Genomic DNA, 27,886 nt, shown 5'->3' on the forward strand with positions numbered 1-27,886 from the left:
TGTCAAAAAATGGTATCACTTCGACACGATTCGACCTCTCCTACTGAGCTTTCATCTTGTCGACAGTACAAAGTATACTCGATTGCAAAATCGATTTTGAATTTTTATTGAGAACTCGGACGAGCATTTTCATCTAGACGAAATTCGGGACTAAAAAGGGTGGTTGCAGTTGGATTGATTTGTTAAGGTCCATTTCCGGTGGCGAACCCATTGGTGAATCGAAGCCGATCAAGGCAATGAATGACATTAATGTGCAATTTACTCGAAGCGTGGATTAACATCGGCGGCAGATCAACGACTGATCAAATTAGATGTCCGCGATCGTGATCTCGCCAGGATCGATCTCGCGTGCGCGCGTTTAACGCGAAATCGCATCAACCGACGCATCCGAACGACACCGTGTACGTTGTTATTATAGCTGTATCGCAAGATGCATCGTAGCAGATAGCAAATGCACAACCAACCATGCACGCGGCGATCAACGTGGCCATTTTTGTTAGTCGCGAGATGGGGATGATGATTCGTCGTGCTGAATCCTAGGAGAGTAATGGTTTTCGAGATGTTGTCGACAGACTGCGAATCTCTGTACAGAATTCAATTTTCTTTACATTGATTGCAAGAAACAGGAGCTAAATAACAATTGAGTTGTGCATAACTAAACAGTATTTTCAAATTCTTCTCGCATTGTTACTGTTGTACCTACACAATGTACTCATTTATTGCATAAAATTCGCAGGCTATCGAATAAATAGGCTAGAATAAAACAATGAACGTGTCGATTATGGCGTTTGCATGAAAAATGTCAATGACTTCTGTGATTTCTTCTGCATATTTATGTAGTTTCTGGAGAGAAAGCAGTTCTTGTGATACAGGATGTTCGATAGAGAACGAAATGCTGGGTTGAGTTGAAGGTGGTTTTACAGGAGAGCTAATAAAAAAAAATCAATATTGCTGCGACGAAATCTTCAAAGACGATCGGTAAACGAATCGTCGTGCCCCCGCGAGGTCTCCACTACAAGAAAACCAGACGCACCAGACCATTCTCAAACTGGATTCTCAAGCGTGGCTACTCCAACGTTCACAAAACATTCCCGGCGATAAAAAAAAAGAAGGAAGACAGGAAGAGTGTGGACCAACCAAAAAAAAAAAACAGAAAAAAGATCTCGTAGATACAAAACACTGAACTGCAAGTGTTAATCGGTGAAGGAAACACAAACCGGGTCGCGTTCATCGCGACCGCGGCGTTAGTAACAAGTTTCAGCAACAAAAAAAGTAATAAATAAATAAAAGAGAATAACTTTCTGAAAAACAAAAAGAGGTGGAAAAATACTCGGGGTGATTGCTGACAGGATCGATACACTCGCGACGTTTACAGTGTGCATGTGATTGGGACACGTTGCTATCATCGTAACCAACGCAAAATATTGACGATAGGCGCCGAATGATACTGTGAGAAAAGAAAGGAGAAATGGAGCCGTTTCGTGCGAGACACTCTGTTGTGTGTGATTAATGGCTTCTATCTTTCATTTTGTTGTTCTCGGCGAGTATGACGTGACCAGGAATTTGTGGAACAGATTTTAATAGATACTGTCTTATATATATTTGTGTTTTCTATGTTTAGAACCATATATATGTTTTATATATTTGTTGTCACTGTTAAGATTTTTGTGACCATTATCGTCCTTGCATGTCCTTATCCATTATCGTCCTTATGATCATTATGATCCTTATGACCCTTATGATCACTATGATCCATATGACCCTTACGACCCTTATGACCCTTATAATCCTTGTAACCCTTATGATCCTTATGATTATTATGATCCTTATGACACTTATGACCCTCACGGCCCTTGTGATCCCTATGACTCTTATAATCCTTATGACCCTTATGACCCTGATAATTTTTATGACCTACAATTCTTCTGATCTATATGATCCATATGACCCTTCTATGATTCTTAGGATCCCCGTAAAATTCTCACGATTTTCACGATTCGCATGACCTTTATGATCCTTGTGATCCCCTTACAGTCTTTATGACCATTTTGACCGTCGTGATTCTTTCATAATTCTCACAATCTTCATGTTCTCCCTAATCGTTCCACTCATCGACACTCCAATTACTAATCTCCGTCGCACAACAGAGTGTCTCCCACAAAATGGCCCCCTCTAACGAGCCAAAAGGGTACAAAATCGAACCAGACCTAGAAATGCGTACAGGAGACAGAAGAGAGATAGAGATAGAGAAACAAACAAACAAACAATAAAAAAACATAGGAATAAAGAAAGAGCAATGACCAAATAGTAAATAAAAACCAAAAAGAATGTATCAAAAGTAAATACGCAAGACTCGTGAAAAAAAAACGAACCAACAGAAAAGAAAAAGAAAGGAAAAACTAGATAAACAAAGAAAAGTAAAGAGCGATACAGATGAGCATTACATGGAAACGATATGTACCGATAGAAAAAAAAACCACGTAGCCTGTAGCCCCCCCGGGCCTAGTCAGCCCAGTGTTGCGAATGCTAGAGAAATGTTGCGCGAGGCTCGTTCCGTGGACCTCAATCTGCCCCGGGCCATCAGCAACGCTCGGTTCTCAGGTTCACGTAGGACGTGGGATTCGAGGATATGTTGGGGGAATCGTTGTTGATCTTCCTTTGCTGCAAGGTGCGAGGAACGCTCTTCGTGCTCTTGATCCTTGGACAGAGTACATTCACTTTGTAGGCCCACGGTGGTCTTCTGCTTTCCAGGACCTTGAAGGCCAGGGACGGTACGACATCATGATCACCGGATACAGGGGACTTGCTGGTCTTCCAGGCCTGGTAGTAGGGGTCCTCCTTGCAAGCGACTCGATCCTGCCGAGTTAGAGGATGCCCAGCAGGCCGTTCTTCTTGTTGATCATTGGGTGCATGAGTTCTGAGGATGTTCGTGACATGTTCAGGGTCCTGCAGCCTCCAGGACTGCTCGCAGCTGGGCGAGTATTCCGGCGAAGTTAAACCACTCGAGTAATTGGAGCAATAACTTTCGTCATAGTTAAACCCGTTGTTCTTCAGCGGCAGGCTCAGCTGCTGCTTCCTCGAAGAAGACTCCTCGGGCTTTATGGGGTCTTCCGGTAAAACTGAATCGTCGTTCAGCAGCCTGAAGAGTCGCGAATGAGTCTGCGTCCTCTGGTATTTCCTCATGTTCCTCGTGGACGTGCACTCGGAGTCCGTGTCCACCTCGGAGATCATCCTGCTCATGTCCGAAGTGACACCACTGTCCTCGTCGTCAGTCTCTTCGCGAGAGTTCTGCACGCTCAGCAGGTGCTTCGGCTCTCTTGTCGTCTTCTCTTCGTCCAGCTTCCTTGAAGAATCGACCACGGTGTCGATCATCTCGTTATTCCTCTCTGTACTCGAGTAATCGTTGTTGGAGTCCAAGCCGTTGCACTCGGAGACGATCACCTCCGGCTTCAAGACGTTCTTGTTGAAGTCCCGGGGTTCTGATCGGTCCTCGATCACCGTTTCCCTGCTGATCGTAGAGCTGTCCTCGTTCGACGTGACCGTGCTCGTGCTGAGCGAGCAGTCCTCCTCTTTTCTTGAACTCCTCCTCCTGATCGTGAACTCTGTCTCGATCGTCTCCTCGCAGTTGATGCGACCCAGCCTGGTCGGGATCTTCCTCAGAGTGAAGTTCACGTGTGGAATCTCTGGATCCTCTTGCTTCTCTGCTGCATCTTCCTTGATCCTATCAGCTATGAAGGTCTTCGTTGACGGCTGGGTTCTTCGTTTACCGTCTGACGAATCTCTCTTGACAGTGAAGTCCGCGCAAGTGTCGTTGTTCACTAGGAAGTTAGCTGACACCTCGACCGATTGAGCCCTCGGCTCCTGGCTTCTCGAAGAGGACTTCACTTCCTCCTTGCCGCATACTCTCTCAGGCTTGATAGTGCTGTCCCCTACGATAACCGTGGTGACATCCTCGTTGTTTTCCGATACGGAGAACTTGAACCTCAACGGCAGACTCACGCTAACTGTCGTGTTATCAGCTTCATCAGGAGGATCGTCCGTCGCTTCGAAAGCCGTTCCGCTCCGATCCTTGATCTTCCTCGCTTCCTGGGACCTGGGTCCTTCGACGTCTTGCTCTGCATCTTCGTAGATCACGCTCAGCTGATGAGGAACCGTGGCGTCTTTTCCCTCGGCATCGTTAATCCTTCCTACGCCTTCCACACTTCCTTCCATGGCGGATTCCTGATCCTTCTCTGTTCTACCTTGAGGATTCAGACCAGTGGAGTAAGCTAAGTAAGAATCAGAGTCCTCGCTGTCCGAGGACGTGTCTCCGGAATTGTGATCGCTGCAACTCTTCGACGATTCGATGATGGACTCCATCTGGGACTCGGAGTCTGTCGACTCGCTGGAGTCGCTGGTGTCTATGTAGGTGTAGTTAGGTACGGGGACGTTCGAGCTAGCTGTTGCTCGCATGTCTGCCGAAGACTCCTGGACCTCCTCGGGGACGATAGTCTCGGGGATCTCTTCCTCGTCGGTTATGTTCATCGCTGTGGTGCAGTCGCTGTCCTTGCTGTTGCTGCTGTCTGTCCTTGACACGTTGTTCACTCTGTCCCATTGAGTCAAACCATTTATGTCCTTCGTGCTGTCGTTAACGTTGTTAGTCTCGCGACTCCTGGTCTCGTTGCTCTTGTTCTCAAGACTCTTATTCTCTTGACTCTTCAGGACTGGCTCCATGACGATTGCACCGACGGCACTTTGCTCGCAAAGATGATTGCTATCCTGTAGAGGAACCGGGATGGCGTAAGAAGGGGGACAAGGATATGGTGTATTCTGATTGTAAATCGGGAAGTACACGTAGGCCGTGTTGTCAGGATGGTAGGGGTAGGAGTCGTTCGGATAGGGCAGCGGATAGTAACCCCACCAGCCACCCTCGGGAGTCCAAAATGGCGGACAAGGGGGCAGGACAACCGGCTGCTGATTGCCCGGAACGTTATTCTCGGTTTGGCAGGTGTAATCTGCTTGACGATTTTCTTGCGTGGCTACAACAAACAGCACAATGCATTCAGACAACATGTTCTCAGCTGTTCCGATCTTCGGGTGTCGGTGTGCTCCTGGAGTTCCCTGATTTATATCGTACCCGGTCCTTGAATCCCACCCACTACGTTCTCCGTCCCCGTTCCCGACCGTTTCTACTTTCTAGGATGCTCTCAAGGGTTTTTGGACACCTTGCGACCACGGTAGACATGCGCGAAGCAATTAGGGTTGAGGATGTTCTGCAGAGGAAGCTCTCTAACCCCTCGCCTATTAATAGCACACTAACTAGTGTGATAGTATGAATCTTTTCTTTCACGTGTAGAACATTATTGAGCACGAAGTAGTTTTCATTACGCTAGCTGAGAGAGAAATGATTAAATAAGGGGAATAAAATGTTTGTTCAAGAGGAGGGCACGAGACAAATGTCTACCGTGGACGCACTTCCGGCAGCTAGAAACCGACAGACAAGCGAGGATAAGACATCCGACGACGAGGATAAGCAACGTGTAGTTTCGGACGGTTACGAGAAAAGAAAACGTGTGATCCTGTGTTCAAAGGAAACCATCGAAAATTTCGTGAACGCGGTAACCAGCTCGATGAAACAGAGAAGGAAGACATGCTCTCTCGCGATAAACAATTGTTCCGGACGGAAATCTCTTTTGTCGAGGAATCGTTCTTGGGTCGCTAACAGTATGCTGCTGTGAACTAGCAGGGATAATTAGCAATGGCCGGTTCTTGCGTCTTAAAAATTGTATCCAGTTGTTAACTGTATGGGAAAATACTGGCCCGACTCCTGCTACGGAAATCGTTGCATTTAAATAGCGAACGATACAGCGATGATCGACTGTGAGATAACATAATAATTGAACTGCTTTTCCTCGATTCAAAGATCAATTTTCCGACGAAGATTGAAGATCTTTCATCGTAGAGCAGCTGTCTGTCGCCGCCTCGACGCCATGTGTCCTGTGTACCGGAGTCCAAAATAATATTCGTATCCAGATACATGCAAACGACCGCTTGTAATTATTGAAATCGGCAATGATCAGCGACAGTGAACACGTGAAATCATTAATAGAACATGCAACATTCCCGGTTAAGTACCCAGTCCATTCGTAGCTCGCCATACGTCCGCCATATTGATTTCTAGAGTGAACTGTATTGTTCAATCGATTTAAATATGTTCATCGATTGTTTCTGTACCGTTCGATACAGTCTTTGAACACGGTTCGAACGATTCAAACTTGGAATCGGCTCGTTCACCGATTGAACACAATTCTTCGGATCTACGGGAAGCTGTTGCACGCTAAATGGCCGACGTTCGATCATGCTTTCGTCAAATGTACATTCCATCTTATAGTTAATTTAGACAGCGTGGAATCTATACGAATTCGTCGAAGAACATAATCAAGAAATAATTTTCCAGAAAAGAAATTCTTTTCGAAGGATTTTCAGAAGAAATTCTTTTTATAAAATCAGGACTTATTCGAATAATTGTGAAAATACATCTGTGCATGAAAAATCATCTTTGAAATGTAGTGTTCTTTCCTGAAGTTTTCATTGTGACATCTACTTAATAAATCGAGGACAAATCATCGAATTAATTTAGAATATAATTAATGTGGACTCGGAATTTTTATCGAAATACATATTCGAGTGAGCTATATGTAATCAGGATATTCGTTGACTATTGACGTTGTGAAAACTTTTAAGGATTATAGTTAGTATGTCGAATAAGACAAGGGATCGGCCAGTTCGTGCGCAACAGCCGGACACTCGTTCGCCAAGCTTCAAAAATTGAAATTGCACATTAGAATGATTTTTGCCTCCGTTCGAACGGACTTCTCGCTGAGAAATGGGATTTCGGGGACGCGTCTGAAGGTGTCTGATCAGATTCTGTTGCTCACACAGCCCGGAAATCGACCTGAACACACGCCAAGGAATTTTCGTTTGTTCCTGTGAACACAGGATTCGGGAATGTCCCAGCGACGGCACGCAGTCATTTGCTACATCAGTATTTTTAATCGTTCATTAGAATGATGGGACAGAGAAAGTAAGAGAGAGAGAGAGAGAGAGAGTGAGAGAGAGAAAGAGAGTGAGACGCTTGTCACTGAACAATTAATGGTACAAGTGGTCAATAGAAGCGTATTTGCGATTAATCTGATGGACGAGTAGCGTGTTTGGTATTCTCTGCGTGAATTGCGTGTACGCACCTGCCAAAAAGTATTCGATCATATTAATAATGGTCTAAATCACTAATCAAATGAATTAAACTCGACGATCGTGCAGAAAATGATTTAAAAATGTTTTTGTATGGAGCTACAGAATGGAGGAATTAAATACTGTCTTGAAAAAAAGGTTTTCAATCGAATCTGAACGTTCAGTAAATTTTTGTTTCCAAATGTTTAAAAAGCTCTAATGTTTTCTCGCGGTGTACAATTTTTAACACAACGATGGATCGTGTATTATTTTCTATTTTCAGGTAAGAAGACAAGAGGATTCATCTCGTAGACGCAAGTGATTCTTGCGATACTTGTACTCGGGATTTTGATCGAATATTTTCCGTCAGGAGCAGTACGTCCCATTGATACCACGATACATGTCGAGATGCTTGGATGACGGCTCGGCGTCACTTGCACGGATACTCACCGACGCTTTCTGGCGCAGTCATCGCCTGTAATATCCTGAATGACTTCGAGGGAATCGCGCTGCCCATGTATTTCTTTGGTTCTGGGGCCTGTTGCTCGCTCGGTGGTAGGTTCGCTTGTGACTCCTCTGAAACATTCCAAAATCCGATGAGTATTCGCCTACTCAAATCGCGGAACAATCATTTGATCGTGCGAAATAAAATCGAAGCAGAAATGTCTTGAATGGTCACTTGCTATTCGTTTTTCCATTTTGACAGAAAAGGAGGTGGGGTCACAATGTTTAAATTTTTTTATATTCTATCGAAACATTTTCATTAATCGGTACAGTAAGGAAGAGTATATCAGTTGATTATAAATTTACAGCAAGATTGAAACAGCACTTACCGAAACTCTTTGAATTCCTGTTCTGTCTCTTGTTAATGGCGGCCTGCTGTCGCGGCGCTAGAATACGCATACATATTAACAAACATGATTAATCAATACCCAATGCTCCACTACGTTCATTCGCTAACGGCTTCAAAAACTAATCGTATCCAAATTCACTGGATCCGATCCGATTCCACTCGAAAATTAAGATATCAACTTTGCAGAAAGAATAGTTTCCAGAATCTCTATTAGTAGACTGCGGATTTTTTAATGTCTCTACAGATGTGTATTTGACCAATCCTTTTTTGTATTAATAAATGCATAAAATCCGTAGTCCATCTATAAGCAATAAATCTACCAAGATTTTCAAAAGGGTCACTCACTGGATGCAACAGATACATCGCCAGAGTCAGTCATCGTTTGCAAATAGCGAAAGGCTCTAGACGGAATCGCCGAGCCACGATATCTTGGATCCTCTTCGTAGTGAAGCGTGTTTTCGTTGTCAACTGGAAAACGACAAACCTCTAAAATCAAATCTCTAGAACCTAAAGGAACCAGCATATCTTAGAAAGTTTCTGTACCTTGTTCTTTGAATTTGTTCATCAAAATCCTGTCATCCTCTAGCAATTGAAGCTTACGAAGCTGTTCAGGATCGAAGTCGTTCGTTGAGTCTGTGTCTGTGATTTTTTGGAGCACGCGGAACGATCGGGACTGGACCGGTCCTGAATCTTGAACCGCGACTGGTCCACGTTGCGGTATCCTGTGCAGAATTAAATCGTATATATCCTCTAATTAAATCATAATCAGTAGACATAAAATCCACAATTTAATAATATGTAATAGCATGACCTAATAGACAATAGAGACTTACACTTTCACGGTCTGGCTCTCAGGGCCCTGGCCATTGTTCCTGACGATCATGACAGGCTGCGAGTACGAAGAATTGGGTGCAGGTCCTCCGACAGGCTTCTTATCGCTGCCTTCTACCATGATGGGTATGATGTAGCCTCCTCCAGACGATGGTGCAGGCTGAGGGCTGTTCACCGGCTGCTTTTGTACCTGGTTCTGCACCTGGTTCTGATTTGATTGCTGTCCCCACCGTTGCTGATGGTGAGGACTCGGCTGCTTGAACTGGTGGTGACCTGGCTCGCGTTTCACGTCGAACACGGACGGCCTGTCCTCGATCTGAAAGAGCCAAATCAATTGCAACTCAATGAAGCAGTGATAAATAGATCAGATCCTGAAAAATTCCACAATTCCTTATTCTGCATCGCAGACTATTAAAAGCTGAGTTCACATTAGTCCAGTAGCAGCCCAGTCCAGTGATCCAGTCAAATGACTCTATTTACTTTTCGATCGCGTGATTCACTAATGTAAGTTGCGACCTAGCAACTGGACTAATGTAAACCCAGCTTTAGCAAAAGCCACGAAGAAACTCTCACGGCTCGTAATTAAAATGCAAAAAGAATTTTCCAATTTCGTTGCATGGTTTCCAAGAACGAGAACCATAAAGTGGCGAAGCGAGCAAACCCGAAACCAAGATGGCCGACTTACGCGGATCGGTATCACGCGTTCCTGCGTCTGTGGACTGGTTTGCTGGGACACCGGAGGACTAGAATACGGTCGCTTCTGTTGCTGTTGAACGAACGGTTGGGGCTGTGGATTCTGGTAAAGCTGAGGCTGAGGCTGCTGAGACAACTGCCTCTGCTGAGCTGGTTGCCATTGTGGTTGAGTAGGCGGTGGCGTTGGTTGACTTTGCTGAATCGTGTAAATCGGCGGTGACACTGGACTTTCCGGTGAGGAGCTTTGCTTGTTCGCATTCGAACGTTTCGCCCATTCGGGTAATTCTTCCTGCGGTTTGTTCTTGTTCTGTAGCCAGGGCGTCGGCGCTTTCGCTAGGGTCACCTGAGTAGGCGTGCTAGGACTTTCTGGGCTACCTGGTTGCACCGATGTCGTCACCAGCGGCGCCATTTTCGTCTCCACCTTCGTCACCGGCTTCACTACTTCCGGTTGCTTCTCTGAAAGTGAAACGAAAGAAGTCAGATGGTGTCAGGTTGTAAAGTAGGTTCTTGAAGGATCTAATTTATTGATGCTGTAAGTTGACTCTTTCGTGAAGGAATTGGAACTTGAACATTGATTACAAGAAGAAAAGAATTTTATTTTGCTTTACAAGAAACAAGCAACATCCATATTTAGCAAGGATGCCTTCACAACGGAATCTGACACATTCTTACAAAACAATTGGGTTTGGGAAGGGGTTTTTGAAGGGGTAGCAAAGAAATCGGAAATGGGTTTAAAAGAGGTAACAAAGAGGTTGAAGACGGGTTCAAAAGGGATGGAAAATCGGCGTAAATCGTAAAAAATCGCTCACCAATCGACGGTGTTCTGTTGACAGTCGGCGTGGTCGGTGTCCAGTTAGCAGAGGGTGTCGTGGGCGTTCTGTTTGTTGGTGGCGTGGGTGGTGTCCTGTTCGCAGGGGGTTGCACTGGAATATTGGTCGGGAAGACAGGTATCGCCACCTGGGGCTGGATGAACAGGTTCGGAGCAGCGTTGGGGACTGGTGCCGGTTTTTGTTCGAGCGCGGACTTCGGCGGGCCCTCGATGCCCTCGTCGTTCGCGTTTTTCGCGACTCTGCGGGCCATTCGCGGGCTGCGGATCTGAGAGAGGTCCAGCTTGCCGCCCATTCCCGGCGTGTACGTGAAAGGCTTCTTGTCCTTCGTCAGCATCGCGTTCTGAATAGCCGCAGGCGGCTCGTAGCCGTCGTTAGCCAGCTGCGGCCTCCTTATCGTTGGCGCCTGCAGTCGAAAGATAACGCTCAGATCGAAACTGTCGGTGACGTTAGCCGACTGTTGCTAATTCACTCGCTAATTTTTCAGGTGTCTTTTGATTCAGACATTCCTACCGATTTTTGGTTCGATTGTATTAGACGATTGCAAAAGTTTATAACCGAGAGTTCAAATTTGAAAATAGCAGCTTTAGTAAAATTGAGTAGGCGGAATACGAAATAGAAGGAAACATCGGATAAATTTAATATTACTGGTACATTATTGCCTATTAAAATTATTAAGAGAAGAAATCGATTTTTATGTAACTACCAGTTCTTGTAATTGATACAAACAATTTTTATTTTGCACAAAGATACACAGTCTAGTGCTCAATTATGTAGTCAAGGTTTTTCGGCAAGCGGCGTTAATTTCATGCAGAACAATTTCACCGACACTTGCGCCTTATCTTTCAAGGCAGCGAGTTAACCGTTGAATGAACGGACTGGATTTACTTCGATAAGCCGTATATCAATTTACTTAAGCAACCTCGGATCATTCTGTATTTTTATTCGATACACCACGCAAGATTGCAAATTCCTACAAAAATCAAAAATATGTTTCCGGCTCTCTAAACAATATAAATACTGAACTTAACAAATGCCGATGAACTGAACTTGGCTAATACCAATGCACTAATTGGTACACTCAACGTTACACACGCCGACAGAAGCGAACAATTTGAATTTTACTGAACTTGACAACTACTAATGCACTAATTGTTATACTCAACATTAACGGCAACTTCAATTTTACTGAACTTGACAAGTACTAATGCACTAATTGGTACACTCGTCGTTACGGCACACCGACAGAATAATTTTATTTCCACTGTTTCTTACCATCGCTTCCAGTTCGACCAACAAACTTCAAGAAACCGTTCAAAGAATAGCGAAGCAAGTTCTTTTTTTCCTGTTTATCCGAGCGTCACTCGAGCCCATATATTTTCGATTTCACGGTGCATTCCTCGACAACGGAGAAGAAAGAAATTCGAACCGGCACACAATCGTCTCTCGTGGCACACAATACTATTATAAACGAGGAATCGAAGAACGAATTCTTTCCTCCTCGTCTGTTTACCCGAACGTCATTTTAACGCAAATATTTTCAATTTCACAGCGAGAATCATACGAACGAGCAACCGAGCGGTCTTTTCTTCTTTTACGTTTTTTTTACTGTTTACTCGCGGAGTCGTTTTTGAAAAGAGGACAATGCTTGCTCGCGACGAATCGTGAAGGTAAACTGACGGTGCTGGGCTCACCTCGACGGTGTTGATCCTCATGGCCGGCACCTGGCCAGGTACTGGAGGCGGGGGCGGTGGCGGAGGTGGCGCTGGACAGAGTCCTGGAACGATTAGCGATTTAGTGGAATGCTAACGAGGGCCACGGGTATCTAGTATGCTTCCCTTGTGCATCACGATCCGAGCAAATGGATGTTACAGTTACTGTTCGTTGGAATTCTTAGAGAACCATTGGCATTCAATGTTCTACAGAGAAAAGTCTTAACTTGCGAATTTTTTTCAGAAAAACTATTGAATCTTTTGCGTTGGGATTTTGCACACATATTTATTGGTATTTGGAGTACTAGTGTGGTTTTCGTCAAGTGAGAAAGATTAAAATTACATGAGTTGTATATTTTTTTATACAGTCAAATATAGAGTCTCCTTTTAGATACGGGTGGACGATTGCCATGATTCGGGTTTTTGATCGAAAACAGAAAAAGTGAAGTTGTTTATTAATCGGTATGAATTTAGCTATAAGAAAAATCAAAAGAAATTAATTTTATTAATTTTGACTTCCGATAGTTTGATCGTTCTTCAACCTGTTGCTATCGTGGATCATAAATGCACAAGATCTGCAGTTTGCCAACGACTTCCGCCTTTCGTTCGACCGACACTTTCGCCGTTTTCTATTGTTCGCTTGGGCAGACGTACCTGCCACTGGACCCTCCGAATTCCTGCAACAGAGAAGGTGCATACCTCGTTATTTTTATCGAATTAAAAATCGCTGTTGTTAGGCTGTATACTTATCCGATAACATACAAATCAAATAAAGATTATCTCGATAAATTTTTACTTTTTAATCCCGTATATCGTAACAGCTGTTAACTCATTTACTATATACTGCATTTACTATCTAATCTCTGTTTCTCACAATTGACTTGAAAACATTTTATTTTGCATAAAATCAGCCGTCCACTTGTAGTTAATAGACAAAAAACCTTAGGAAAATTCGGGAGCATCAATGGCATATTTTCAACTGTTTAAGATCGCCGAAGAAAAAAAAAATGTTTCCTTGGCTCCTATTTTTCGCAATTGATACAATTTTTAGTTCGCATAAAGACCCGCTGTCGAGTAACGAACATGGCAATGTCCCTAGCTTCCGCCGTCACTTCCGGTGACGCAGCCAGTCGCAAGACTTCCCGAGGATCAGGATCATCCGGGGGACCATCGATGACGCGTAAAACGACGTGATGCAAAGATATCCGTCGCGCGATTCAACTGCTCGCGTTTAGGTTTTGAACGGAAACGCATACCACGCTTATCTGTGGAACGCGTTGACTCACGTATCGGTATTTTCGTGCACCTACGTGAACCGTGTGTGCGGCAAAGACCGCGTGTCTCTGCTCCGGCGAGCTCTGTTCTGTCGAAACCAGTCATTTCGATGACTTTACGATTGCGTCGCGACGACGACGGCTCGCGTTCCAATTAAAGTGTCGAGGACGTAACTCTTTTCGCCACGGGACACCGGAGTTGTCCGGCGAATTCCTTTCGAAGCATTCGAGAACCCTGCGACCTCCTCAACGAACCTCGACAGATCGTTGTTTGATCATTGTTTCAGCTACACATGCTGTTCGAAACGTTTATTGCTTCGTTGACCCTTATCCTTCATCATTCAGCCAAAAATATTAATATTGGTCGTTGAGGTTAGTTAATGTAATGACTAGACTGCGAATTTTATGAATTGATGGAAAAAAGGAGTAGGTGCCATTTGAAACAGTCGAGAGATTAAAACAATTTAAGTGTGTCGACATATTAATTTCAGCTTTGTAACATTTTTAACCCATAGCACTCGAATGGCGATTATAAGGCGTTACTAAAAATTGCTATATCATTATTGAAAATATTTTTTACATTATTAAATTTGCTTGTATTTAATAAATGACTAATCATTACAGTATTGTACGTGTAAATTCCACCATTTTCGTACGTATCACATGAAAAAAATTTAAAAGGGAAATATTCTAGGTCGCAAGAAATGTTTCGTTTTGAAGTTAAAATAGCTTCGAGTGCAAAAGGTTAAGGAGAAGAAAAAGTTTGTATTTGGTTCCCGTAATCTGCAATCGACGAAGAACATTTTTATTTTGCATGAAAATTCGCTGTCTAGTAATGACACTTAAAGGTTGACAGTGGAAAATGATGGAATTTACTATTTTGAACAAAATGATAAAAATTGGCACTTTAACAAAATACTTGCAGCAAGAGGTTCCCAATAAAACAGAGAATGAATTGTAGAACCTACATGAACCAAAAACATACTTTCATTTAATTCCAGTCTCTCTGAACAAATTGTAAAAATTCACACTTCAACAAAATACTTGCAGCAAGAGGTTCCCAATAAAACAGAGAATGAATTGTAGAACCTACATGAACCAAAAACATACTTTCATGTATTTTCAGTATCTCTGAATAAAATGTTAAAAATTGGCACTTTAACAAAATTCTTGCAGCAAAAAGTTCCCAATAAAACAGAAAATGAATTATAGAACATATATGAACCAAAAACATACTTTCATTTAATTCTAGCCTCTCTGAACAAAATGGTAAAAGTTCACACTTTTACAAAATACTTGCTGCAAAAAGTTCCCAATAAAACAGAAAATGAATTATAGAACCTACATGAACCAAAAACATACTTTCATTTAATTCCAGTCTCTCTGAACAAGTTGTAAAAATTCACACTAAAACAAAATACTTGCAGCAAGAGGTTCCCAATAAAACAGAGAACGAATTGTAGAACCTATATGAACCAAAAACATACTTTCATTTAATTCTAGCCTCTCTGAACAAAATGGTAAAAATTGGCACTTTAACAAAATACTTGCCGCAAGAGGTTCCCAATAAAAGAGAATGAATTGTAGAACCTACATGAACCAAAAACATACTTTCATTTAATTCTAGCCTCTCTGAACAAAATGGTAAAAGTTCACACTTTTACAAAATACTTGCAGCAAAAAGTTCCCAATAAAACAGAAAATGAATTGTAGAACCTACATGAACCAAAAACATACTTTCATGTATTTTCAGTATCTCTGAATAAAATGTTAAAAATTGGCACTTTAACAACATTCTTGCAGCAAAAAGTTCCCAATAAAACAGAGAATGAATTATAGAACCTTCATGAACCAAAAACATACTTTCATTTAATTCCAGTCTCTCTGAACAGAATAGTAAAAATTGGCACTTTAACAAAATACTTGCAGCAAGAGGTTCCCAATAAAAGAGAATGAATTGTAGAACCTACACGAACCAAAAACATACTTTCATTTAATTCCAGTCTCTCTGGACAAATTGTAAAACTTGACACTGTCACAAAGTACCAGCAGTTCAATCACTGATAAACAGAGGTTTCTGATAAAACACTGAGTTGAATGAAGAAATACCTGATCCACAAGCGTGCTCCGATCGTTTTTCAGCTTGTTAACGAGCCGTGTATTCGAGCCTACGATTCCGAATTGATTCACAGGAGGCCACGGATGCGAACTACCGGCCGTCGCCGCCGTGTCTAAACTGCTTTTGGAGTTATCAAGGAACGAGCCACGAATGGTAACCTACATTGTCACGACTACGACTTATCTCGTGATGACTCGCTCCCGCTTCATTACCTAATCCCTTTTAAGGAAGCTCCCCAGGCCGACGGAAGGCTGCCCCGCTTAATTACCTTGGCAATCGACGCTCGTAATCGGCTGGGTGATCAATTGGCTCTGGTATCGTCGCATGCCGATCACTTTGGAACCAAAAACAAGCAGAACTGTTCCCGAAAAATATGTTTCGGGAAAAAACAAATGCGAAAAACAAAATCGATCTTGCAGATTAACGCTTTTGGAGGGAGAGGAAACATTGAATGGAGTTCAAGCCGGTGCGGTGGTCTTTTTCGATTTTATTTTCGATTGGTAGCATCGGAAAATATAAGACGGACTTATTGGACTCGCCGGGTGGTCCAGTAGTAGCTATTGTCATTTAAATGGCGTCTAAACCGAGCGTGTGGGAGTGTCGTTTTCATAAAACTCGGCTCTCGCGCCTTAAACACCGACGTACGTTTTAATTTCGGATGCAGAGGTGACCCCTCTAGCTCGATTTGTATGGGTCGTTTTTACGGTATGCCGATCCTTTATTTACTCTTTTGCCAAGTAAATAAAATCTGTCAACGACGATTTTAGCAGTCATCTTGAGATAAACAAGCTTAATCGGGCAATGTTCATTCCGAGATTATTTCTGAAGATATTACGGAAGGTGACGTAACAAACAACAATACAAATGATGTGGTAGACGTAATAGCATTTTGTGTTGGGTCCTAGATGTCTAAAGATTTCAAATTTCGCGCCGGTAAATTGGGGGCCATTTTCTAATCCACAATAGTTTTAATCTTTCGACACAATACAAATTAGTGCATAGTCTCTAAGCTTGTTTATAACAAAATATGGAAATCTAGGCTTCCATTTTCCTACTGTTCTAAATTATATTACATAGAAGCAAAAGAATTCTATACTGTGTTTTCGGTGCTTGAAATTTTTTCATCCTTGGTATTATATTATTTAAACACACAGTATTTAAACTGATATTAATCCTATTAATAAAAATTGCAGAATCGATTTAAGAGAAGCTCTAGTTGCAGACGATGATTCATGCGACTTTATTTCTCTATGTTATTGAAAATTCGAAAGTCCAGCTAAATTTTATGACAGAAAATGAAGAACTTTTTCTACAGCACGGCGAGACGAGTCTCTCAATTAGCAGTCTTTCCGGAACCAAGATTTCCTTTTCGCACAGATTTTCGCCAACGCAGCTCGAGTTTTCAATGGCGCGCGATACGTCCGTGACACGAAAAGTGGCCAGGAGTTATTTCACTGATGAAACGGCATTTAGTTACGATTGTGATGATCCGCTATTTAAAGAGTCGGTATTTTTACAACGGTTTCAAGGAGCAGCTACTATCTTCTCAATATTGATAGGCTTCTATTTTTACGATTCGCGCTGTCCACGTTGTCCACCAATTTGTTGGGTGATCGAACCTCTTAAAATTGTCGTGATCCTTCTCGCTGCGAAACAGAGAGCGACGAAGATTGATCGGACAGACAGTTGAAGACGACGAAAATCAATAATAATCTTTAGAACAATACTGTCCGCATGGCAGATTTCTCGTCTGCGCGAAAGTCCGGTTTTAATAATAGAATCTTGAAGGAGAACTTTTACTCCGACTTGCCGGGTTCGCGGCACGTGTCGTACGATTTATGAGACCGACACTGAAAACTTGGAGATTTCCGGAATATTCTTCGGTGGACGATTGTCGACGATTGTAGACTGTTGTCTTTCAGAGGAATTGAACTGGCGCACAGTGCGGACAAATAGCCTGTTTTCGGCACTTCTCGTAGTTTGGTTATTAATATATATATATCGAGGAAATTTTTTACAGACAATTATATTTACCAATATAGTTAATAATTTTAACGAAAAAAAATAATTTTTAGAAAAAAAATGTATTATTAAAAATTAACAAATTTATTTTTAAAAATTAACAAGTTTAGAACAAAATTAATAATAAATGAATCATATGTAAAATTAACAATAATAAACTTAAACAAATTATAATACTAGTGAATAAAATGAATAGACTTAACAAAACGCTATTCGCTATCCGAGTCATTCTCAGTACTTTGATTGCGACCCAAAATCATTGACTCTCGTGATCTTGCACATCTCGATCTATCCTTACATTCTTATTACTTTTTCAATAGTTATAAAACATATATTAAAAACAAATTAAAAAGACATAAAAATGATTGATATATAATTATTGCAAAATTGTATTATGCATAAAAATGATTATTATATGATTATTATTAACAATTTCCACCCTAATACGCATGTTTTGCAAAAGAAATGTATTTCATATCGTGATATACGCGAATATTGAACTTTTCCAGTAAATTCCCCACTGTAACTGTGGCGAACAAATGGCAAAATTTTTTACAACCAAATTTGTTTACAAATGTATACTTATTGTTAATTATTCACAGAAAATGAAATTTAACAATATAACTAATACATTTAAAAAGAAAATAACAAATTTTCCACGATAGATCCTAAAGGTAAGGTATGGACACTTCTTAAAAAGTTTATAAAATTGAGAGTCGCAAAAAGTGGCAGACAAAACTATGAAATTCTTAAACTATAATAAGTAATGTATCCGAATATGCATAAATCTCAGGACATGTTTTGCCGTTTTTGTTTTATGTTAATTTGAAGTTTTATATGCAATTAACAAATAAAACCACCGTTGAAAATTTGTACAAAAAATAAATCTACTTTATTAAATGTATAAAGAATGCATATTCCTTGGTAAGCACTTTCCATTACACAGAATTATTATTGCACACTCATTTACAATTAATATAATATTTTTCGATTTTTGGCACTTTAGAGAGTGCCTCCATGGACAAATTTTTTTACAAAAATCTAAATTTGGTTACTAATGCATATGTAATGGTAATTAGTCACAAAAAATTAAATTTAACAATAAAATTAATAAGTTGAAAAAAAAATTATTTTTATGCATAAAAAAAATTGTTAAATGATTTTTAAATGAATAATAATATGAATTTCCTGCTAATATGAGATGTTAATATAATATGTGAGATGTGTCTCTACTTGTTCTCTACTCATACAGCTTTCTGCGCTTTCTTTCCAAGCTTTTCTCGATTTTTATACTCTGCTCTTTCTATTTATATTCTTCTCTGGACTCGCATACTCTTCTTCTCTTTTTACCGATACATTTTTCTTGATTTCTACAATCTTCTTTCTGTATTCACACTGTTTTCTGGACTTGTATATTCTACTGTTTCTACTTATACATTTTTCTAGACTCCACTCTTTCTACTCATACATTTTTTATGACTTCTACACTCTACTCTTTCTACTCACACATATTTCTTGACTTCTACACTCTACTCTTTCTACTCCTGAATTTTTCTAGTCTCGTAGATTCTACTCTTGTTACTCACACATTTTTCTAGACTCACATACAGTACACTGTACTCCTTCTATTCACACATTTTTCTTGACTTCTACACTCTACTCTTTCTGCTCATACATTTTTCTAGCCTAGTAGATTCTACTCTTGTTACTCACACATTTTTCTAGGCTCGTAGACTTTACTCTTTCTACTCACACATTTTTCTTGACTGCTACACTCTACTCTGTCTACCTATACATTTTTCTTGACTTCTACATTCTATTCTTTCTACTCACACATTTTTCTTGAGTTCTACATTCTACTCTTTCTACTCACACATTTTTCTTGAACCCTACACTCATTTCTTACTATTCACACATTTTTCTTGACTCGTATATTGTACTGTTTCTACTCATACATTTTGCTAGCCTCGTGGATTTTACTTTTGTTATTCACAAATTCTTCTAGACTCGTAGATACTACACTTGTTACTCACGCAATTTTCTTAGCTCATACACAATTCCCTTCTATTCGTACACATTTGTCGACTAGTATATTCTACCGACTCTTCTCATACATTTTTCTAGACTCGCAGAATCTACTCTTTCTTACTTTCTCATTTTTGTGTACTCGTACACTTTTTTCTTTCTACTTATCCACCTTTCTACTCCTACACACTTTTTTTATTACCCCTCCCACCTCTCTCTCTCTCTCTCTCTCTCTCTCTCTCTCCATTTATTTATGTCGACGTTGGTATGATTTACTCTTTCTCGTTCGACTGCTTCCCACTTTCCCCTCCTTCCTCTCACCGAAAATTTTCTGTCGAATTACACGAACTACAAGCGGCAGACACACGGATCTCTGTCCTCTACTAATTTTAACATCGAATCAGCGACGGGTGACGTCATTGTTATCGATGGTGGAACGGTGAATCGTAATTCACCACGGGCGGCCAACTTTCTCGGAAAACCCATCGAACATTTCTACACCACGTTCGTATGAAAAACGAGAGACCCTGTGCGAAACACGATCCGCTGGATCAAATAAACGCTGACCACCGCGGATCATCGCCTTTGCCATCCGAGGAAAATCTTCTACCAAATTCCTGCGGCAATCATTGTACTGTGTTGATTGTTATAGATCGCTGCAATGACAGTATCGAGTTAGAACACGGTCGAAAGTACTTTAAACAATTACACTTTGTTTTTATCCAACTACTTATCATTTATATTCGGTACTGAATTTATCAATTGAAACAATTGGTAACATTTCGAAATTTTCGATCTTCGTAAACGGTCATTATTTTCATAAAATGCTGTACAAAAATGAAGATTTTTACAGAAGTCAATCAAGGTTCCTCGAGGACCACATTACTTTTACAAATTAGTAAATTTTGTAATTAACTGATTAACAGTGATCCTACCGAGCATTAAAAATGGCTGGTACGTATTGTCTTAAAAAATAACAAAACTGAATTTATTTAGATTTAATACGATTTTTATCACAATTTATACTTGAATCTTGCATCTTAATAATTTCGATAATTGTGAAATAAAAAATTTGAAACCGGTCATTTGACCAGCGGTAGTAGGTGTAGCGTTAACTGCAGCTCAGGAGGTATTTTGGAGAAAAGAAAACAAGAACAGTGGAGCGACGAGATTGCGGGTCCACGGGTCGATTGGAATTTGGCAAAGTGTCGGGTCACATTGGTCAGGGCACCGTCAGGTGTGTCTTCACCTCCGCGGAAAAACCGTGCGGCGTCGAAGCCCCTAAAAATAAAATAATCGGAAGCATTTTGTGCGCAGGTCGGCCTGCTCTAAATTTAACCACACCTCGCGTATCTACCTAAATACACTTGTACAAGCCACGGCAACCCGCGTTGGCTGGGTTCCGAGCATCGCGACACCGTCGCGCCTTCGATTCGCTGTGAAAGTTCGACTTTTGCACAGGATCCGATCCTCTTCCACTCTGGACAACTCCATAGCGCTCTCCCCCATAAGCAAATCAACCTAACGTTACGTCAGGTCACCCACTTGTCACTCTATACTTTTCGACTTCGTCTATAGTGACTACAAAGTCTTCTTGTCGTATCACTGGTTCGATATCGAGATCTCATAAAACTATTAAATTCGTTCTTAGGTGACTGCACAATTCTTGTAATCTTATCGTTTCTTTGACACTAAGCCTACCAAGCATTAAAAGTATCTGGTAAATGTTGCCTTATAAAAATGGCTACACTAAATTTTCAATATGATAGATGATGAGACAAGGAAATTTATAACATCATTTTCCATATATAAATGTTTATACGGTCATTTGACCGTGATAGGTTTAATATTAATTGACGTTTTCATTTATGTAGGCAAGTTAAATGTGTCTAGAAGAATTCAGAAGAATGCACTAGTTTTCTAAATTGTTTACAGTGTACAGAGTTAAATGGTACCAATTGTAAACAGGAGGCAAAGGGGATCCAACAAAGGTGCTTTAAAAAATGTCCATGTACTTCTCAGGGGATCAAAAAGTCTTGGATCATCAAAGGAGTCCAAGAGAATGCAAAATAATGCACTAGTTTTCGAAATTGTCTATAGTGTACAGAGTAGAATGGCGCCCATTCTAAACAGGAGGCAAAAACGTTCACAAGTCCCTCAGGGAATCAAAAATACGAAGTCCAACAAAATTCAACAGACTGTTCTATAATCATAAACAATGCACAGTACAGTGCGTTGCTGGTTTTCTTCAAGGGTTAATAAACTTTAATCTTGAAAGGTCCAAGAGAAATCCGACAAAGATCGCAATAGAATCGACGATGGCCAAAAAATGGCCCCAAGTTGTCCCACACGATCTGCCTGCGTGCGATTCGAATTTCTCTGAAAAAAATCGTAGTGGTCGAAGCGTTATTAATTATAGTTCCACTCTGTGGAAGATCGGCACGAAAGCCTGTCGTTTGTTGAACGTTGAACCGTTCGGTCGAGTCGTCGTCGAAGATGCCCGCGATAGACGCGCCGTTAAAAATACACCGCGTCGACCGGGCCGCCGCGGCACGTGGCAATGAACAATTTTCTTGTACCCCCTCGATCAAGGGGTCGTTCACACCTGCGAATTTCCCTGATGACGAGGCGTCCGAGACTCGACCACGCGTCATCCGACGACCACGACAACCACGACAACCACGACGACGTTTCGATCGTACGGCCAACACACAGAGTACAGCAGGGTTGTTAATAGCATGCAAGGTTCCCGTGACGTTCAAATTTGGACGATTCGTAGGCGTGGACCTAGAAACCCGTCGTCGGTGTATTTCCATCCCGTCGATCGTTCGATCCTCGAGCGTCGACTCTCTCGGACACGGGATAGATCGCGGAGAGTCGTTTCGGAATTTTACCGGAACGAAATGACTCCGTTTCGAGATCACCGAGTGGCCGAAACGCAGCACAACAACTATTCTATATTGCTGTTATTTTTGTTGTTATTCCTTGTTAGTGCCCCCATCAATTTTATAACAAAATAAAATAATCAAAACAAAAACTTTCGAAGTCAAAGTTGTACTGTATGTAGAACGAATGTTCTGTGTATTGCATTTCGTTCGTAAGGGATTAGTATTTTGGTGGTATTACAAGTTGTATCAAATATAGAACGAGCGTTTTCTGTACTGCTCTACGTTCGCTATAAAAGCATAAGGACCCGCAGTTTAATAACACGTTCGTGGACGTGAATGCTATAGCATTCATTTTCATAGTGATGCAAAATGACATGAATGCTATAGCATTCAAATTTTGAAGCCAATTTTGATTCATTTAATTTTATACAACCTTAAGTTTTTGTAATTAATATACGTTTCAAAGTAATGACCAACTGTCATTACTAATGGCAGTTAACTTATTATTATTGTTTATGTCTAATCAGATATCGGATAGTACAACTAGTTTCAAGAAAAATTGCCTGTCTATTTTTGCAGCTCACTGAAATTTTTACTGTCCGTGAACGTGATAATTATGCTTGGTATCATGAAACGGTGAAGATACTTTTGAAGAGTGCTTCATACATGTTGGAATTATGGCCGCCTCTGCATCGGAAGATGCGTTTCAAGTAGCATTCTCCTAGGTTCTCGAGTGGGTGGTCTTGAGAGGACCTTGATAATGAATTCCGCCAGCCTTTGAGATCGCCACTGCAACTTTTATTGTGTCATGGACCTCGATAAACCATCCATCTCCTATATTAAAGCTAGGCTTACGGAACGCGTCAAAATCACGAGTTTTAATCTTTGAAATGTACGATTATCAAGGAATTGTTCAACAAATTTATTTCTTCGGGCACATATTATTAAAAAATGGCTGAAAATTTGTATAGACAAATAGTCACTTTTACTGTCCCGTGAACCTACTGTTAAAGCAAAGAATAACGCACTATCCATCGAGTGTTCTTTTATTCCATCGAACTCCCAATATTATAAATACCTTCCTAATAATTTAATATTGTTTTTGTTGATACAACGGTGCAGAAGTCGAACAGAAAAACGGTCGAACCAACGCGTTACGGTCGTTATGTCACCGCTTATGTCGCCGGCGTTCCATTTCACCAATATTTTTCTGTTCCAAAGCTGAAGAGGACTCCGCACCCTGTACGTGCGCCATTGTCGACCACTTCGAAGACACCCTGTGTTTACCGACGGAAATATCGAGCTTAGCTGACTAACATCCAAAACATTGTTTTTTCACAGACAACGCAAACGGGTCGTCCAAGACTGGATCACGCGTGGGCGGGGATCTAGAGGAACCTGGCCAACCGCGGGATTATAAGCTCGTGCGAAAACTTATTGTCGCCTTAAACATCCGAAAGAATGACATTCTTGACTTTGCTGCAAAGTTACATACTCGGATGTGCAAATCAATCGTTTTGCATTCTTGAAAATGTCTGCTCGAACGGAACAGTCTCAGTCCAAGAAACCAAATAAACTTTTTGAAACAGTTGTTTAAAATTCGACTAGATGAGCTTTTTCAGAAGTTGGTAGGAACTTCATACTCAATGGTTAAAATTAGTTGCCCTGCATCGAGAAGAGAGAAGTTAAGATTTCTATTTCGAACCTCCCGCATTTTGCGAATAATTTGGTACAGACAACACTAAACCTACCGAGTACTAATAAGTATACATCGTGCACTCTATATATGTCCCAATCGATAAAAGTCCCAGAACTATCCCCACTGCCGCGGGGTATACCCCGTGAGGGGCCATGAACCGAGGCCCCTATAGCTTCGCTGTCCTTTTCTATGTTCGGCGTGGATTAAAGAATAGTATCTCCTGCCCGATATATGTCCCTGGCTAGACCCATCTTTGGACATATATCGAGTAAACACTGTACCTAGCTGGTCTTGATTCCTGCGATTTTTATTGTAACGTATGCTTGAACGAAGAATAGTATTTAACCATTTCTAATAGAGCAAGAAAAAATATAAAAAATAATTTCAAGAATTGTGAAACAAAAAATTTCAGATCATTATGACCGACGTCGATAGGTTTGGAAATGAATGACAATCAACGTGCAAGCATGTACCCAGAGCGTTGGTTACATCAAATGGTCATTGGTTCTTTTGCAATTGAGTCGAATATTTATTTTTACTTTTTGGAGAATGTTGTTGTGTCTGTTTCGAGGTGCTGAAGCAGATCGTGTTGCGTTTCTACGGCGTCGATTCGCGATCCAAATGCGCGCGTACCAAGGATCGATAGCCACTCGAGAATCGAAGAAGAGCCAGAAAGAAAGCGGAGAATGTCGGGATCTTGACGTGGTGTCGATGATCTTGCGCCTTGAATTTCGGGAGGACCTGCGCCACGTCGCGCCGCGCCGGGGACAGGGGTAATCGAACGGTCTCGATGCATCGATTATTTCATCGAGCTGCCCGGTGAGATTACTCATCCGCGTGGATATAGAATCCTGGCGTGGGTGGCGACTATAAACATGCTTCCCAAGCCTCTCCTTACTTCGGTGCATCGAGTTCGAGAGAGTATATCGCGTGCTTCCTCAAAAATAGCTATTTGCGTTTTCGTTTGTGTTCGAAGTCGAAACACAAACGCTCTCCCGCCGCGATTCCCCAAAATTTCACATTTCAACCAGAATGAGCAAGAATGCGCACGTGCAATAAAAAATTGATTGATTCCAGTGATTAATCTCGGGAGATGTTCTTTCTTAAATCGGCCCAGGATGTTTCCAATGATTTTTTCCATTTGTTTTGCCTCGAGGAATTGTGTTTCAGTCTATTTATTGCACATTACACTGTTCATTATTCTGTCTAATAAAAATATATGGAGGCTCTCGAGATGATCAAAAATAGAAGATGGAGGCTTCCAAAATTGAAATATGGGAGCACTAAAAATTATCAAAATTAAAAGATGGAGGTTCTCAAAATTATCAAAGTTAAAGAATGGGGGCTCTCAAAATGCTCAAAATAAAAAGATTTGGAGGATCTCAAAATGATCAAAATTGAATGGTTGAGGTTCTCAAAATTATCGAAGTTAAAGAATGGGGGCTCTGAAAATGATTAAAATTAACATATCAATGCTCCCAAGAGGATCAAAATTACAAAATGAAGGCTCTCGAGGTGATCAAAACTAAATGATGGGGCTCCCAAAATGATCAAAATAAAAAGGTGAAGGCTCTTGAGATTAGCTACAAGATCTGCAACCGAAGATAAGCGACATAAAGCGCACACTATGTTGCTCGAGCGAAACGTCACACGAATATGAGCAATTTAAGCGAAGAAACTCTGCGTTGGTCACTCCAATGAATCCACAACGATGTTTTCCTCATCGTAATATAGGTCGAGCAGCTTTTTCTCGGAATCCTCGCAAGGCCTACATTAGAGCAAACATCGTCAAAGAGCCTACTCCATACTGTTCAGCGTGTTTGCCTTCATCTCGTGGTTGCAAACTTCTCTAAAACCCCTAGAGACCAATCTTGTGACTACGAAATTAGTTCGAAACAATTCTAATCAATTAGATTATATTCTAAATCATTTTTAAATTTCTAACGTGTCTTCGGAACATTTCTATGGTGAGTCCATTTTCTACGTCCTTAATGTGTATCAATGAAAGAAAATGCTTATGACTGCGGATTTTATGCATTTACGACAAAAATGGGAAAGTCAATTACAGAATAATGAAATCATCAGTAGAATTTAATTTCTACTCAATTTCTGTTTAGTACAATTGAATGCAGAAAAATTTTAGTTTTCATAAAGATCCGCAGTCAACTTATGACACAAACACTTTCTACGTCTTGAGTATTTATCGAATGATTACAGTGGAAGAAGATACTTGTGACAGATGTACTTTCTACGTCCAAAACTTGTCAGTAGAAGAAAAATTCGAATGACAGATCAACTCTCCGCGGCCCGATCGATTTTCGACGGGTAAAATCGTCGGGAAACAAGACGTCCCGACTCGAAATCTCCGACGTAACACTATGGGTCTCGAACCGCCGGTATCCCGACCTTTCCCAATCCCCTAACGTGCTCCAAAAAGCAGCCGCTATTTTCGTAACAACCTGGAAACAGAGAAAATCAACTGCGCAGATTACCTCGGTCGCCGAAACCGTCTTCGCGACCGTGTTCCTACCAAAACAGCTGCACAGTCTTCTGCACTATTCCCGTATAGTAATCTCAGCATAGTAATCTCCTCTGTCCAGGAGGACAGAACCTAGCCTCTCTCCGGTGTCGATCGAAGCCAGAAATCGGCGAACAACGGATCTCCGCCCACGTACCATCGATCGAGAAAAAGAAACCAAGCCCGGAGCCGCAAGATGGCTGATAAAAATACAAACATCTCAACGTCCACGAATTAGGTAGCTCCGACCGCCAAAGTGGAAACCAGTTCCGACTATCCTACCATTTCTGGCAGCGAGGAGACGCTGCCACGTTCGAGAGACAACCGCCGCCGCCGCCGACGTCCCGAGAAGCTCTCACTTTTACTTTTAGCTGCGAGCCGGCACCGTCGATCGCAAATCTTCGATAAACAACCGACCGTTCGAGATCTAATCACACTTTCGATGCTGTGGCTAGGTCTACGGGTTGCTAGGCGTCGCTAAAGTGGGAACCAGTCGCGCCTGGTCCTCCATTCTTAGCACCCTAGACCTAGACTCCGACAAACTTCATCGCCCCGGGCGCGTCTGCTCCACGAATTTTACCCTACACGATTCCCTAATCTTTCTGTGCGAATAGTCTTACTGGTTAGGTCCAGGTACTCTGGCTGCTAATTAAATTTAAATTAAATATTCTAAAGTTTAACGGAAGTAATTATTCCTAAGCTCCAACCCTTTGACGCTGAGACGCCATTGAAAATGATCATCAAGACGGATCTTTATCTTCATGCAAAATAAAAATTGTTAGTCTTAAATTCTTGCAATGTTTCTAATTATCTTAAACAGCACCAACTCGTCTTTGTCATGAATGCGTAAAAATTAAGAACATCTATGTATTTTCGTCTTGTAGAAATGATTAAACAATGAACACCAATTTTATTTGGCTCCTGTTTCTTACAATTGATGCAGACAGTTGTTATTTTGCATAAAAACTCGCAGTCTACTATTGATCATATAATTCAAAGCAGGTGCTGCATTGCTAGGTTTGTTTGTGTTCAATAAGTTGACGAATGATTAAGTGTGTTATGAGTAAAAATATTCGATTCCATATGCATAAACTGATAAAGCGAAAAAAGTCATATACGAGCCTGGATTAACGCGAAAAAATGGCGAGAATTGATGATATCGCCAAATTAATAATAGCTGAATTGTTCATTCGTTTTTGAAAGTCCAATCAATTTT

At 41.2% G+C, this 27,886-nt stretch overlaps 1 protein-coding gene across 1 annotated transcript in view; it reads right to left on the reverse strand.

Annotated features, from left to right (window-relative positions):
- Positions 1–27,886, reverse strand: part of LOC143353240 (uncharacterized) — a 30,354-nt gene that overhangs the window by 678 nt on the left and 1,790 nt on the right. The window contains 9 exon segments of the mRNA XM_076786404.1: positions 2,719–5,018; positions 7,660–7,785; positions 8,043–8,099; positions 8,408–8,530; positions 8,606–8,784; positions 8,896–9,209; positions 9,579–10,042; positions 10,396–10,819; positions 12,108–12,218. Coding sequence (XP_076642519.1) covers positions 2,719–5,018; positions 7,660–7,785; positions 8,043–8,099; positions 8,408–8,530; positions 8,606–8,784; positions 8,896–9,209; positions 9,579–10,042; positions 10,396–10,819; positions 12,108–12,218 — 4,098 coding nt within the window.

This window comes from Halictus rubicundus, chromosome 4 (genome assembly GCF_050948215.1).
Source record: "Halictus rubicundus isolate RS-2024b chromosome 4, iyHalRubi1_principal, whole genome shotgun sequence".
NCBI lineage: Eukaryota > Metazoa > Arthropoda > Insecta > Hymenoptera > Halictidae > Halictus > Halictus rubicundus.